The sequence below is a fragment of the Macaca mulatta genome, chromosome 4 (assembly GCF_049350105.2).
Source record: "Macaca mulatta isolate MMU2019108-1 chromosome 4, T2T-MMU8v2.0, whole genome shotgun sequence".
Taxonomy (NCBI): Eukaryota; Metazoa; Chordata; class Mammalia; order Primates; family Cercopithecidae; genus Macaca; species Macaca mulatta.
This window is the reverse complement of record NC_133409.1, coordinates 19,006,970-19,020,968: the sequence shown is the minus strand read 5'-3', so window position 1 is coordinate 19,020,968 and position 13,999 is coordinate 19,006,970. Positions and strand designations below refer to the sequence as shown.

At 35.7% G+C, this 13,999-nt stretch overlaps 1 protein-coding gene across 1 annotated transcript in view; it reads left to right on the top strand.

Annotated features, from left to right (window-relative positions):
- Positions 1–11,279, top strand: part of HDAC2 (histone deacetylase 2) — a 30,802-nt gene extending 19,523 nt beyond the window's left edge. The window contains exons 7-14 of the mRNA XM_015137550.3: positions 2,203–2,295; positions 2,373–2,481; positions 5,866–6,006; positions 6,540–6,648; positions 7,602–7,732; positions 8,499–8,654; positions 10,242–10,299; positions 10,912–11,279. Coding sequence (XP_014993036.1) covers positions 2,203–2,295; positions 2,373–2,481; positions 5,866–6,006; positions 6,540–6,648; positions 7,602–7,732; positions 8,499–8,654; positions 10,242–10,299; positions 10,912–10,942 — 828 coding nt within the window. The 3' untranslated portion in view covers positions 10,943–11,279. The remainder of the gene's footprint in view (positions 1–2,202; positions 2,296–2,372; positions 2,482–5,865; positions 6,007–6,539; positions 6,649–7,601; positions 7,733–8,498; positions 8,655–10,241; positions 10,300–10,911) is intronic.
- The last annotated feature ends 2,720 nt before the right edge of the window (positions 11,280–13,999 follow it).

Genomic DNA, 13,999 nt, shown 5'->3' with positions numbered 1-13,999 from the left:
ATTTTATAGTCGCTGTATTAAATGATGTTTTAAGGATAACATTTGAATATTTTAAGCATGTCCCCATAATTTTGTGAGAGAATTAAAATCAGTCATTACATTATACGTACAGCTGTATTTGGACTTTCTGTGTAACTCACCTGTATCTTTGGATGTTAATTTAAAAAACACTCGCTTTTTCTGCCTGCTAATTCATTCTAATGCTGAAAAGAAGGCTACGCTGAGCTTAGCTCATTGTTGAAACTCTGTTTGCTTTAATTCGAGTAGTCAGTGGAAGAAAGAAAGGTGGCGTAGTAGCAGTTGCAGAATGAGACCTGGAAAAGATAAAGCTTAGTCTAACAAGGGCAGCAGCTCTGAGTTGCCAGCTAGTTAGTGGCAGTTAGGATGAGAAGTGCTGACCAACTTTTCTGCATTCTGAAATCTTAGAGTAAAAATATATTTCGTCTGTGTTTTAACTGTGCAGTAGGAGTGTAAAGATTCACTATACTTTGTCTTTTCCATATTTGTATGGCTTATATTTAGTTACTAAATCTTAATAAAAATTTAGACTGCAAGAAAAATTGGGAGAGGAGGTGTGTAATTTTGCTTGCTTTCCCCTCGTTGGATGATGGGTCTCATAACTCTAATATTGAGGGTAAATTTTGCTTTTGTGAAATTGAACTGAAGCTAAGACCATTCCATGAGAGGTTCAGGAAGAACTTGCACAAGTGCTAGTAATCCTAAAAATTCATGGATCTTCAGACATTATAATTTAACACACATAAGAATTAGGCACCCCACACCCCAGCCAGGCACGGTGGCTCGTGCCTGTGATCCCAGCACTTTGGAAGGCTGAGTCAAGTGGATTACCTGAGGTCAGGAGTTCGAGACCAGCCTGACCAATGTGATGAAACCCTGTCTCTACTAAATACAAAAAAGAATTAGGTGGGCGTGGTGGCATGCACCTGTAGTCCCAGCAACTTGGGAAGCTGAGACAGGACAATTGCTTGAACCGAGGAGGCGATCTTGGCTCACTGGAGTGGAGTGAGGCGAGATCACGCCACTGCACTCCAGCCTGGGTGACAGAGCAGGACTCCATCAAAAAAAAAAAGAAAAAGAGTGGCACGCTCCTAATCCTTTGGTATTGCAGTTAAAATACTAGTTTGTAGTAATATCTGTACTATACAGTATCTTCTAGGAATACATAACACACACACAAATGCATACGCACACATACAAATGCATAACATATACAAATAAGTATATGTAATACGTGTATATATCATTTAAGAGTATATGTAGCTGGAACCTTTGTGTCTTTTGAGAGAGATTAATGCCTGGAGTGATACTCATTCAACCAGTAGAAACAAAATTTATTTGAAGTCCAATTAAAGAACAACTCTGATGCTGGGCGCCATGGCTCACACCTGTAATCCCAGCACTTTGGGAGGCCGAGGTGGGCGGATCATCTGAGGTCCAGGAGTTTGAGACCAGCCTGACAAACATGGAGAAACCCTGTCTCTACTAAAAATACAAAATTAGTTGGGCATGGTGGCGCACGCCTGTAATCCCAGCTGTTTGGGAGGCTGAGGCAGGAGAATTGCTTGAACCTGGGAGGCAGAGGTTGCAGTGAGCCAAGATCGTGCCATTGCACCTCTAGCCTGGGCAGCAAGAGCAAAACTCCATCTCAAAAAAAAAAAAGAACAAATCTGGTGCTTTAGTTGGTAGCTGTTAAATCTTCGAGAAAGTCTGGGTCGTTCTTTCATCATAAGTAAACTCATACCAACAGATTGTGAACCACAAGAAGGATTCTGCGGATGATTGTCCTGCAGGGTTTTTTGGCTTCATTTATTTTCCACAGGTTTACTCATAAAGTTGCCTTGCCATCTTACATATTCTGCTTATGATGGATTTTCTGGTTTAAGGTAATAATGTAATTTCATTGCCTTTAACTGCTTGTGTTAAATTTCTTTTCTCTCAAAAATAATCACTACAGATTAATTGAAAATGGTTCTTGTGTGCTTTACAATCAGTTTATAAATATTGGAGCATATACTTATTTGTTCTTTATTATTTCCTTTCTCAATTTGATTGTTCCGGTCTCAACTTCTAAGATGAATTCAAAATTGGATCCTTAATAGTCTTAGTCTTTTCAAAATGTAGTAAGCAAATGTCAAACTTTTTGTTATAGAATATTCTCTAAGATCTGTTTATGTATTTTAGGATATTGGTGCTGGAAAAGGCAAATACTATGCTGTCAATTTTCCAATGAGAGATGGTATAGATGATGAGTCATATGGGCAGATATTTAAGCCTGTAAGTATTGTTTTCAAAATTGGAATGGAATTTCAGAATGTTATTGGAGATGCTAACATTTGTTATCTTGTGTGTAGATTATCTCAAAGGTGATGGAGATGTATCAACCTAGTGCTGTGGTATTACAGTGTGGTGCAGACTCATTATCTGGTGATAGACTGGGTTGTTTCAATCTAACAGTGAAAGGTAAGCAATTCAAAGGGTGGTATTCCCAGAAAAAAAATGGTTTTTCTTCCACCTAAGAACTTCCCATAAAAGTTCTCATTGTAATTTCTTGCCTGCTGTTTTAACACTATACTCTGCATTTTTCCTGGGGTTTTGTCTGTTGTATATATGACTAGAGTTATTCTTGTTACATTGTGGCAGATTTATATGTACATTTGTATATGACTAGTTTTTTAGTTTATTGTAGTTTGAACCCAAGGCAGCTATTTTCGAATGTTTTTGTTGACTCAGTGTCAATAAAACAGTGCATACTTTATTACTTAATTGGATTATTCTCATTAAGGAAGAAGAGGGTTTAGCTCTCCTCACCACTTTGCCCACAGCATACTTGTAACCCTTCCCACATCTCTATTTTTTACAAATCAGAATTTGGTTGTGACATTTAGTGTTTACAGCAGCATCTTTAAACACTTTTCAGCTTATCTAAGTTTTCTTTGCCGAATAATTGTTCCTAAGTTTCACATTTGCTTAGTTTTCTCTCCACTTATTGCTAAACTACTGGTGTCTCAGTATCTCCATATGTTCAGATACATTGAGTATTCTGTCACTTTTACCTTCTTGAAAAACAGCCTTCTCATCTGTTCATGTTTGGATGACTGTCTTTGGTAGACCTGGCGGGACATATAGCTGTTCTCTGCTTTTTTTCTGTTGTATTGGTTCTCCCTGGTGGCTCTATTCTCTGTCGTTAATTTTTTTCTCATGTTTTCGTGGAGCGCCTTCTCAAGTAGCTTCCTGATAAAAAGTGTGTGGGAGATTAGGAGTGCTGCAGTACATACTAAATTTTGATCACGTGTTGAAGTCAGCATATGATGGAAGTCTAGGCCAAAGCAAAATATCACCATTCTGGAATGAACTTCTAGGGTGTAAGAATAAATCTGAAATTTAATAAGATCTTAAAATTTATTTGTTGGTTAGAAATGATTTTTATCATGAGTGTTTGTGTATGATTTTAGAGGTTTTTTTCCATGTGAACTTTTAGGTAGCAAGTTGATACTCTGCTTTGTATTCTCTAAGATGTAGAGAATTCTCAGATAGAACTTTCTCCAGAACAACTGCTGGTCTTAATGGAATTGGATAACTAAATACAGATATTAAAAGCTTCTTTACTTAATGTTACAATTGCTACTATACCAGCTGTATTAGAATTATGGTATAATCTGTTATTCTACATTAAGTTAAATGATATTAAATTAATTGTCCCTTTGTAGGTCAGCAGTGGTTGAACAGCATGTAACTTAATGTGTTAATAACCATCTTTTGCCTCAAAATGTTTATAAACTTTCTTTTTTTTTTTTTTTTTTTTTTTTTTATGAGACGGAGTCTCGCTCTGCCGCCCAGGCTGGAGTGCAGTGGCTGGATCTCAGCTCACTGCAAGCTCCGCCTCCCGGGTTTACGCCATTCTCCTGCCTCAGTCTCCCGAGTAGCTGGGACTACAGGCGCCCACCACCTCGCCCGGCTAGTTTTTTGTATTTTTCAGTAGAGACGGGGTTTCCCCGTGTTAGCCAGGATGGTCTCGATCTCCTGACCTCGTGATCCGCCTGTCTCAGCCTCCCAAAGTGCTGGGAGTACAGGCTTGAGCCACCGCGCCCGGCCTATAAACTTTCTAAAACAATCTACCTGATGTACTCTTAAGAGTGTGTATTAACTATCAGTTTTCCTGTTAGACATGAAAGTCCTTAATGTTTTTGTACTTAATAGTTTTTATAATCATTTCACTCTTAGAGAAAAATTAACGTTGTATTTCAGCTAATAGTGTTTCAGTTGTATAAAGCATGTAAGGATATTTGTAATTCCCAAGTCTTAAACTTCATTCTGAGTTTCTCTACTGCCAGCTTTGATTCAGCTTTTTCTTTTTTTTTTTTTTTTTTTTGAGACGGAGTCTCGCTCTGTCGCCCAGGCTGGAGTGCAGTGGCGCGATCTCGGCTCACTGCAAGCTCCGCCTCCTGGGTTTACGCCATTCTCCTGCCTCAGCCTCCTGAGTAGCTGGGACTACAGGCGCCCGCCACCGCGCCCGGCTAATTTTTTGTATTTTTAGTACAGACGGGGTTTCACCGTGGTCTCGATCTCCTGACCTTGTGATCTGCCCGCCTCGGCCTCCCAAAGTGCTGGGATTACAGGCGTGAGCCACCGCGCCCGGCCTGATTCAGCTTTTTCAGATCTGCTGAAGTTAGTTATCTCTTGTCCATCTCCTTGCTCCCATCAGCTATGTTCTTGCTCTTGTATTCTCTCCCATTCTTCATTTTTCTGAATTTTGGCCTTTAAAAAAATCCCTTTCCAGTCATCTTTGTCGAGTTTTGGAATGAAGGAAAAGTAAACATCTCTTTGTTTAGCCAGCTGTCTTGACTTGGAAGCCTGTAAGTTAACTTTTTGTATGTTTGTTTTGTCTTTAAAAATATCCAAATGGTTTTTATCTGTTATAAGAAACTTTTCTAGTAGCAGTAATAAAAATTGGGTGCTAGAATTATGTAAATCACATAGGGCAACTATTGAAGAATGCTTAATGAAAATTCCCACAGTATACAGTTACATGAAGAGAACGGATAAACTTTGTAAAATTAACTCTGAATTGGAAAGAAATATAGAAAAACGATTTTCTTCTTTAAAGATTGAGTTATGTGCCTAACTGGTAATATTCCTCAAGGAGAACTTACTGGTAACTTATAAATGATTATTGAATTAAGACATGTATCCACAGAAAATATTTACTTTTATGTTAGGTTTACTATTAATATTATATTTAAATTTTTACACATAGAAGTTGAAGAAGTTTTTGAAAATAGTAATAGATATTTTTAACTCTTAAGTTATGAAAATTACTCAGTACCACTACCTGAAGTTAACTCAGGGTTAAACTATGTTGTTTAGCTTTCCGTAATTATTTTACACATGTCCATAAGGAAAGAAGTGGTAATAAAAATTAATTTAGATTATACATAATGTTTTATTGTAACCTGATTAATTTCACCATGTTAACCCTACATGAACATCTTTCTGTGTTAATAAAATAGGTGTATGTTCATATTATAGTCTTAATATAATTGTGTACTTGACTTCCATCAGGGACACTTTTAAAAAGTGTTTAAATAAAAGTGTTTTAAAAAGTGTAAAATAGTGTTTAAAAACTTTTAAATAGCTAGTTAATCTTAATTTTTTAATGTATTATTGTGTGAAACGTGTTTGGAAAGGAGTTTTAGACTCGAACTTTTTTACATTTTTATTTGTTTTTTAAATATTTGGAAAACCATTTTGGTTGAATAACATTTGCACTTACTATCTTTTTAAAATTTATTTTTCAAACTGTTGCAGTATGCAGATTTTGTTGTTACCCAAATCTTCTTGTCTTAGGTCATGCTAAATGTGTAGAAGTTGTAAAAACTTTTAACTTACCATTACTGATGCTTGGTGGAGGTGGATACACAATCCGTAATGTTGCTCGATGTTGGACATATGAGACTGCAGTTGCCCTTGATTGTGAGATTCCCAATGGTAAGTGTTCTTATTATGATATCTTTATTGTATGAACTGTCAGTACAGATGCTCCTCCACTTATGTTGCAATTAGGTCCTGATAAACCCATCATAAGTTGAAAGTATGATAAGTAGAAGATTGATACAACACACCTAACCTACCATACATGACTTAGCCCAGCCTACTTTGAACATGCTCAGAACAGTTAGGTTAGGCTACAGTTGGACAAAATAATCTAATACTGAGCCTGTTTTGTTAAAAAAAAATGTTGAATATCTCATGTAATTTATTGAATACAAGACATTGAAGTTGTGACAAAAAAGCCAGAAAACTGTAAGTCAAGCCGTTGAAAGTCAGAGACTGTATATCAAAATGGATGGATGGATGATTAGAGTAAGTGCCATTCTTTATAAATAGGAGAACATTCACTTTATGTTCACTTTTAAACCTTTTCTTTGGAACTATTTCACCACCTAAATCTGGATTCTGTGCATGGATTTTTGTGAAAACTCAGCTTGTAATGTGTAACTCTATTTTATTGTTTTCAATAGAGTTGCCGTATAATGATTACTTTGAGTATTTTGGACCAGACTTCAAACTGCATATTAGTCCTTCAAACATGACAAACCAGAACACTCCAGAATATATGGAAAAGATAAAGTAAGAAATCGTTGAATTGTTTTGATAAACATTTTATCTTGACAAAGATTTAGGATGCTTTAGAGGGCCAAGTATGATGGGTCCTTTTAACTTTATTAGACATTTCTCTTGTTTCTTTCTAAAGGATTTGAAACATTAAGTTACTGATTATTATTATTATTATTTTTTTTAATTTAAAATTTTTTTGTCAGGATGGGTGTCTCGAACTTCTGGCTTCATGTGATCCTGTCACCTCTGCCTCAAAAGTGCTGAGCTTACCGGCATGAGCCACCGTGTTCAGCCAGTTAATTTCTTCAGTTAATGGAAATAATATTTTTTTATTAGTTGAAAAGTATTTGAAAATTGCAAGGCACACTATAAGTTATTTTCATTGTCTGAAACATTTTGTTAAGGCTTTGTCTCCACAAGCAAAGTAGAGACATTATAGTACATAGCATGGGTTTGAGTCACCTCTGTACCACAAACAAGCTGTATGATGTTTGATAAGTTCACCTGCCTTTGTGCTTGTGTTTTCCCCTCATTGAAATGGGGGACTAAAATAATGCCTCCTTGGTCAGTCAAGGTGGCTCATGCTTATAAACCTTAATGCTTTGGAAGTCAAAGATGGGAGGATAGCTTTAGACCAGGAGTTTGTGACCAGCCTGGGCAGTATAGTGAGACCTTGTCTGCAAAAAATTTAAAAATTTGCCAGGTATGGTGGCGTACAGTTGTTGTCCTAATGCAGAGGCTGAGGCAGGAGGATTGCCAGGAGTTTGAGGCTACAGTGAGGAGTTTGAGGCTGCAGTGAGCTATGATCTTGCCACTGCACTCTAGTCTGGGCAACAGAGAGAGACCTTTTAATTTATAGGCTTAGCTAGACCAAAGATGAAATTTTTTGCTAAATATTTTCTCTTGCATGTAAGAACTGCAAAGAAATTGAATTTTGTCTAATAAACTTTGCGTGTGTAATTTAGACAGCGTTTATTTGAAAATTTGCGCATGTTACCTCATGCACCTGGTGTCCAGATGCAAGCTATTCCAGAAGATGCTGTTCATGAAGACAGTGGAGATGAAGATGGAGAAGATCCAGACAAGAGAATTTCTAGTAAGATAATGCCTTTATTTTTCCAGTTTGTCAAAATGATACTTCAAATTGAAGGTTTTAGTGGCCTAAGAACTTCACTGTTAAGTCATGTTCACGAGCACACTATTATTATTGTCATTTTTGCCACTTTCAGAGATTTACCTTCCTGATCTCAAAACCTGATTTGGGTGTCAGCAGTTTCAGTTTGTATGGCTGGATATACATACATGATTGAAAGTTATCAAAAGCTAGCCACTTCAGTATATTTGGCAATTAATAAGACATCTCATTTATCTGAAGTAGGGTGAACCAAATAACTAAACATCTGTTTGATTTTGCAACTTCTCATTACACTTAATATGATGGTTAGATTGTAGCATAATGGTACATGTAGGGCATAGACTGTCTTAACATATTTGGTATTGGTACTTTTTTTGGTCTACTTCACCTCTCAGCTCTGAAATAAAATGCTACTTTTTAAGTAATGATATTATTCCTATCCCCATTAGAAAAACACACTTTTTTCCTTCAGAGTTTCAGCATTTTTAAAAGAAAAAGAAATTCCCCCAATTTTTATTATGTGTTTTCGAGCCATTTCTTCATACTTGAAAGCAAAGTTTTCAATATTAAGTAAACCATTCATTCCATTCAAATTTTAAAATCATTAGGCATCTGTTATCCTTTACCTTTAAATGTGGTAACTGCTGGTGCGTTTGTATGAGTATGCTATAATGATTATAAAACCTATGACTCTTTTTGTCAAAATTTATTAAAATCTTTTGTGCAGTTCGAGCATCAGACAAGCGGATAGCTTGTGATGAAGAATTCTCAGATTCTGAGGATGAAGGAGAAGGAGGTCGAAGAAATGTGGCTGATCATAAGAAAGGAGCAAAGAAAGCTAGAATTGAAGAAGATAAGAAAGAAACAGAGGACAAAAAAGCAGGTCAGATTTGTTTCTTGGTAGTTGTTTTAATTGTAAATTTTAAAAATTGAGCTACATTGTAATGTTTATGGGATCCTAAAGTCAGTTTCACAAGTATCAAAGGAGGAAGTATGCTAGGTAGATGACTCTTTTTTCTTACATGTAAGTGGTGCTTAGCTCTTAAAGCTTTTATATAAATGTTATTGTTCCTGTTTGCTTTAATAATATAGGAAACTTTATCTTCTTGATAACGTGGGTTTAAAATAGTAAACATTGTACTGTGATAGAGATTGGGTAAGAAAGAGGACAAAGTAATTATGAATCTATTTGTAATGCATGGTCAGAACTGAACTTCTAAGGTAATTTTTAACTACCTAAAGCTTATTTAATGGGAGAAAACACAAAGAAGAGTTACATACCCTTAGACTAGTTTTGCCATTTTGAAAAAGGTCAAATAATGGATTTTGTTCAGAAATTGAAGAAAACATTAAAAGCTCTGAGGAAAGCTAGGAGGGGATTTGGGATGTGGGTTAGGAAGGAGTTAATACATTGATACATTGCCTTACCTTAAAACGCTGTGTTAGCTTTAGGCAATTGAATTTGCTACCTGAATCTGTTACCTTTCATCTGACTTCCCAGAACACTTACACATGCCTTTGCCATTTTATTTAACACATATTATAGCACCTCACAGGATTTTGTCTCCCTGCTAGATTGAGCTGCTCATGGCTAGGGAACACAATATCTTAAATACTTGTATTCTCAGCGCTTGATGCATTTCCTAATGCAGGTAATGGTGATGAGCACACGTTTTAGTTAACCTGTTAATTTTTATCCTGTAGCATGTGAAAAACTGATTTAGAGGTACTGATCCAATTTTTCCTATATCTATCAAATTGAAGTTATGTGAATAAGCTGGCTCTTTTTTTTTTTTTTTTTAACTAGAGAGTTCGTAATTTGTAACATCTGACACATCTAGTTCTATTCTTTTCCTTGTGAATTCACTCCTCAATAGGCTACATACAGTTCTCTATCTACCATTTTATAATTTTAACTTCGCAGTGTATTATAATGATGGCTTCAGTCTATATTTGTATACTGATTGACATCCAAAAATTCAAGCCATGACTGAGGTAAGGACTTGACTTTAGCTGTAGGATTTTTCTAACTTTTTTTCTTTTCTTTCATTTTCACTATGTCGTCGTCTTGTCTATTTTTTGGTGTTCTCATTTTTAAAAGCTTTATCTTTTCTGTGCTTAAAAAATAAACCCTCTATTTGGTGATGGGGCTCTTCTGATAGGGCCTTGCAGTTGTTAAACTTCTTCAGCCTACAGAAAAATGAAATACACTTTTTAAATCTATAGGTCAAAACCTAGAGTTAGGGCCACCTTTTCTCTTCCTCCCCACCCCAATCCAGTGACTGTTCATAGCTTGTACTGCCATCGTTTAGGAAACACCCAACACAAAGCTTATTTAGACCCTAATTCATTAATAATAAGATTGCATGATACTTTTTTATATTTTAAAAATAAAGTATATTTTGAAATAATATATATACATTTTATATTTCAAAATAGGTTTTAATCTTTTCCCAATCTTTATTTTTAGACGTTAAGGAAGAAGATAAATCCAAGGACAACAGTGGTGAAAAAACAGATACCAAAGGGTAAATGATGTTCCTTATTGAGTACTTTTTACATACTATAAAAATGCTAAACATGTTTATTGGTGTGTGTGTGTACACACTTCAGAAATACTAGACTGAACCTTAGAACATCATTATGAGGTGCTCTGAATTTTAGTTTGTATTGGTACATAAGACAACATATGCCATCTTACCTATTGGTTTATCAATATAAACTAAGTCAGTTTGTATTTTTATACATCATTTATCTGAGATCCTTTTTTGCTATTGTCTTTTATATGTGCACTTAATGGTTTTCATGGTGTTCTTATTTCTGTGTACATGATTTTTTTAGTGTTGTGAGATAGGTACGTTTAAGAAACAATTTTAAGTAAAAACAGTTGAGGATTTTATTGTCAGAAAGCATGTAAAAGTTCGAGCATACATAATTTTGTGCCAGCCTTTACAGGATAACTTGGAATGATTATAAAATCACTAGAAAGATTAAGGCATTAATTATCCAGAAACACTTAAGACATTATCAATTAATGTGTTTGTTAGCATGAGCCTACAGGACCTGATCAATAGAGTAGGTCAGTGCATTGAAATCGAGATTGTGCCATTGTTAATATTTCACATTGCCTCTTTTAACAGAACCAAATCAGAACAGCTCAGCAACCCCTGAATTTGACAGTCTCACCAATTTCAGAAAATCATTAAAAAGAAAATATTGAAAGGAAAATGTTTTCTTTTTGAAGACTTCTGGCTTCATTTTATACTACTTTGGCATGGACTGTATTTATTTTCAAATGGCTTTTTCGTTTTTGTTTTTCTTGGCAAGTTTTATTGTGAGTTTTTCTAATTATGAAGCAAAATTTCTTTTCTCCACCATGCTTTATGTGATAGTATTTAAAATTGATGTTATTATGTCAAAAAAACTGATCTATTAAAGAAGTAATTGGCCTTTCTGAGCTGATTTTTCCATCTTTTGTAATTATCTTTATTAAAAAATTGTACTTGGATTGTCTTTTGTCTGTTTATTACTACAATATGAAATCTTGTTTCAACGGCTAATGACATCATTTCTTTAGACTTACAATACACTCTAGATGAAAGATAATAATTACAGCTCGAAAGATATCTTATTTGCTGTTTCTTTGGGAAGAGTATTTATAGTAATTATTATCTATTTTTGCAATAGAAATTCTACCACCTTGCCCTCTATAACTTAGCCAGTTAGTATCAGTGAAGATTAACATCCCATTACAATTTATGAAATAATAATACAGACTCTACAATTGAGATGTAGGAGTTCTTTGAGCTGACCCAAAGATCCTCAAAAATTGAAATGGAAATTCTGAATTGAAAGAAGAAACGGACCAGAACTTGTGTTGACCATACTTGCCTGTTTAGTATGTTGCTGGGTTATAATGGAACCTGCTATTCAGACAAAACCTGTTTCTTTTACTGCATTTACATGGCATCCAGATTCCGTTATTAGTTACATGACATCCAGGTTTCTAAGTCAAGGAAGTAAACACAAATGATTTATCATTCAACAACTACTTACTGTGTGTCTGCCCATTTTAAGACTGGGAGTGTAACTGAATAATGGAAAAATGCTTTCACTCAGAGCTTACATTCTAGTGCCAGGAAGCAGACAAATGAGGGTAATTCCTGCTACTAAGATGTGCAAAGAAGACAAAACATTTTAGGAACTTGCCAAAATCAGTAAAATCTCCTTTTTTGTCAGGCCCAAATTGATTCTTTTGAGATAAAATATTAAGAGAGAAAATATTTCTCTACAGCTCTGTTAAATATTTCAGACATTCACAATAGCACGTGGACTTTTGTAATGAACAGCTGTGCACCCACCCAGATTTAACAAATATTTTACTTTTGCTATATTTGCTTCAGTGTTTTTTTCTTAAAATACACCTAAATTGAAGCTCTCTTCGTGTACTTTTGTCATTCGTAATCCCAGCCTTAAGAAGTAATCACTATTGTGATTATTTTATCCATGTTTTTGTGCATGTTTTACCCATGTTTTTGTACTTTAGCTACATATTTGTTATCAACCTGTAAACCTTTATGACATTAGGAACTAAGGAACTTAGTCCCTTGGTTAGGAGGATAGTTAAATGTATTTAGTGTTGGTGAAACAGATGGTATTACATTTAGACAATTCTGTAACTTTCGTTTTTTTCTTTTTATTATTTTTCCATAGCTTATTGGGGTACAGATGGTGTTTGGTTACATGAGTAAGTTCCTTAGTGGTGATTTGTGGGATTTTGGTGCACCCATCACCCGAGCACTGCACCCTATTTGTAGTCTTATCCCTCGCCCTCCTCCCACCGTGCCTCCTGTCCACCATGATGATCCTCAGTTTCAAATAAGAAAATACCATTTCCCAGGCTCCAGATGTTCCGGCATCCTCCCTATGGATCTCCCAGTACCTGCTCACAGGACAGTGGGGGCTGTGGTAGAGTGTCCTAGGAGATCCTGGAGATGGACAGTAAAGATGGGAACTGAGCTCAGTACTCAGGTGCTGGGAGACAAAGGCCCTTTGCTTTTTTCCATCCAATATTCTGATCTACCCCTGTTGAGACATGTTAAGTATAGTTCATTTTGACTGCTATGTATTCCATTGTGTGAACATACTGAAATTGTACACTTTAATACTATACTGAATCTCCTTGGGTGTATTTAAGAGTTTTTGTTTTTCTAAGTAGTTTGTTATATACAACTAACACCTCAAGAGAATTAAAGCAATTTCAGCAAGGTGATTTGGTACAGCATTAATATCCAGAAATCAGTAACAGTGACCAAATCTGTTAGAAGAACAAAGACCCCCATTTGTAATAACAAAAATTTCTAGAAATAATTTGTAAAGACGCTATGGTTCTGGTGTCTAGTAAGGTAAGTGTAACATAGTAGGATGTCAAAATACTCTAATACTTTAAAAAATTCATGTAGGATAAAAATGATATTTGAAATTGGCAAGGACAGACATTATTTTGTAAGTGGAATTAGGATAACAACTGATAACCAAATGGAAAAAAACCCAGGAGTTTTCTGCCCTCCACTAGAAGATTTAAAGAGGAAAAGATAAAACTACCAAAAACCTAAACTCTTAAAGCAAATGGATTGGAGAAGGCCTAAGTGTGACACCAAACTCAACTGTAAAAGAAATGATATATTTGATAACAAAAATTAATTCAGTGGACCAACAAAAACTTTGAAGCCAAGTCAAGAAAAATGACAAGAGACAGTGGGAGGCAGATTTGTAACACATCCCAGGTCAAAAGGCTCATATGTAAAGATAGTAGAGGAACAATGTATAAGGATGTGAACTGGGAAACAGTTTGTAAATATGAAAAGATCTTTAACCTCAGTAAATAAAAAGCTATAGAGAGACTGACTTTTTAACCTCGTTTTTAAAACATATTTTGTTTATTTATTTATTTTGAGACAGTCTGACTCTGTCACCCAGGCTGGTGTGCAGTGGCGCAGTCTCGGCTCACTGCAACCTCCACCTCCTGGGTTGAAACCATTCTCCTGCCTCAGCCTACTGAGTAGCTGGGATTACAGGCGCCTGCCACCATGCCTGGCTAATTTTTTTGTGTCTTTAGTACAGGATTTCACTGTGTTGGCCAGGCTGGTCTCGAACTCCTGACCTCGTGATCCACCCGCCTTGGCCTCCCAAAGTGCTGGGATTACAGGCGTGAGCTGCTGTGCCTGG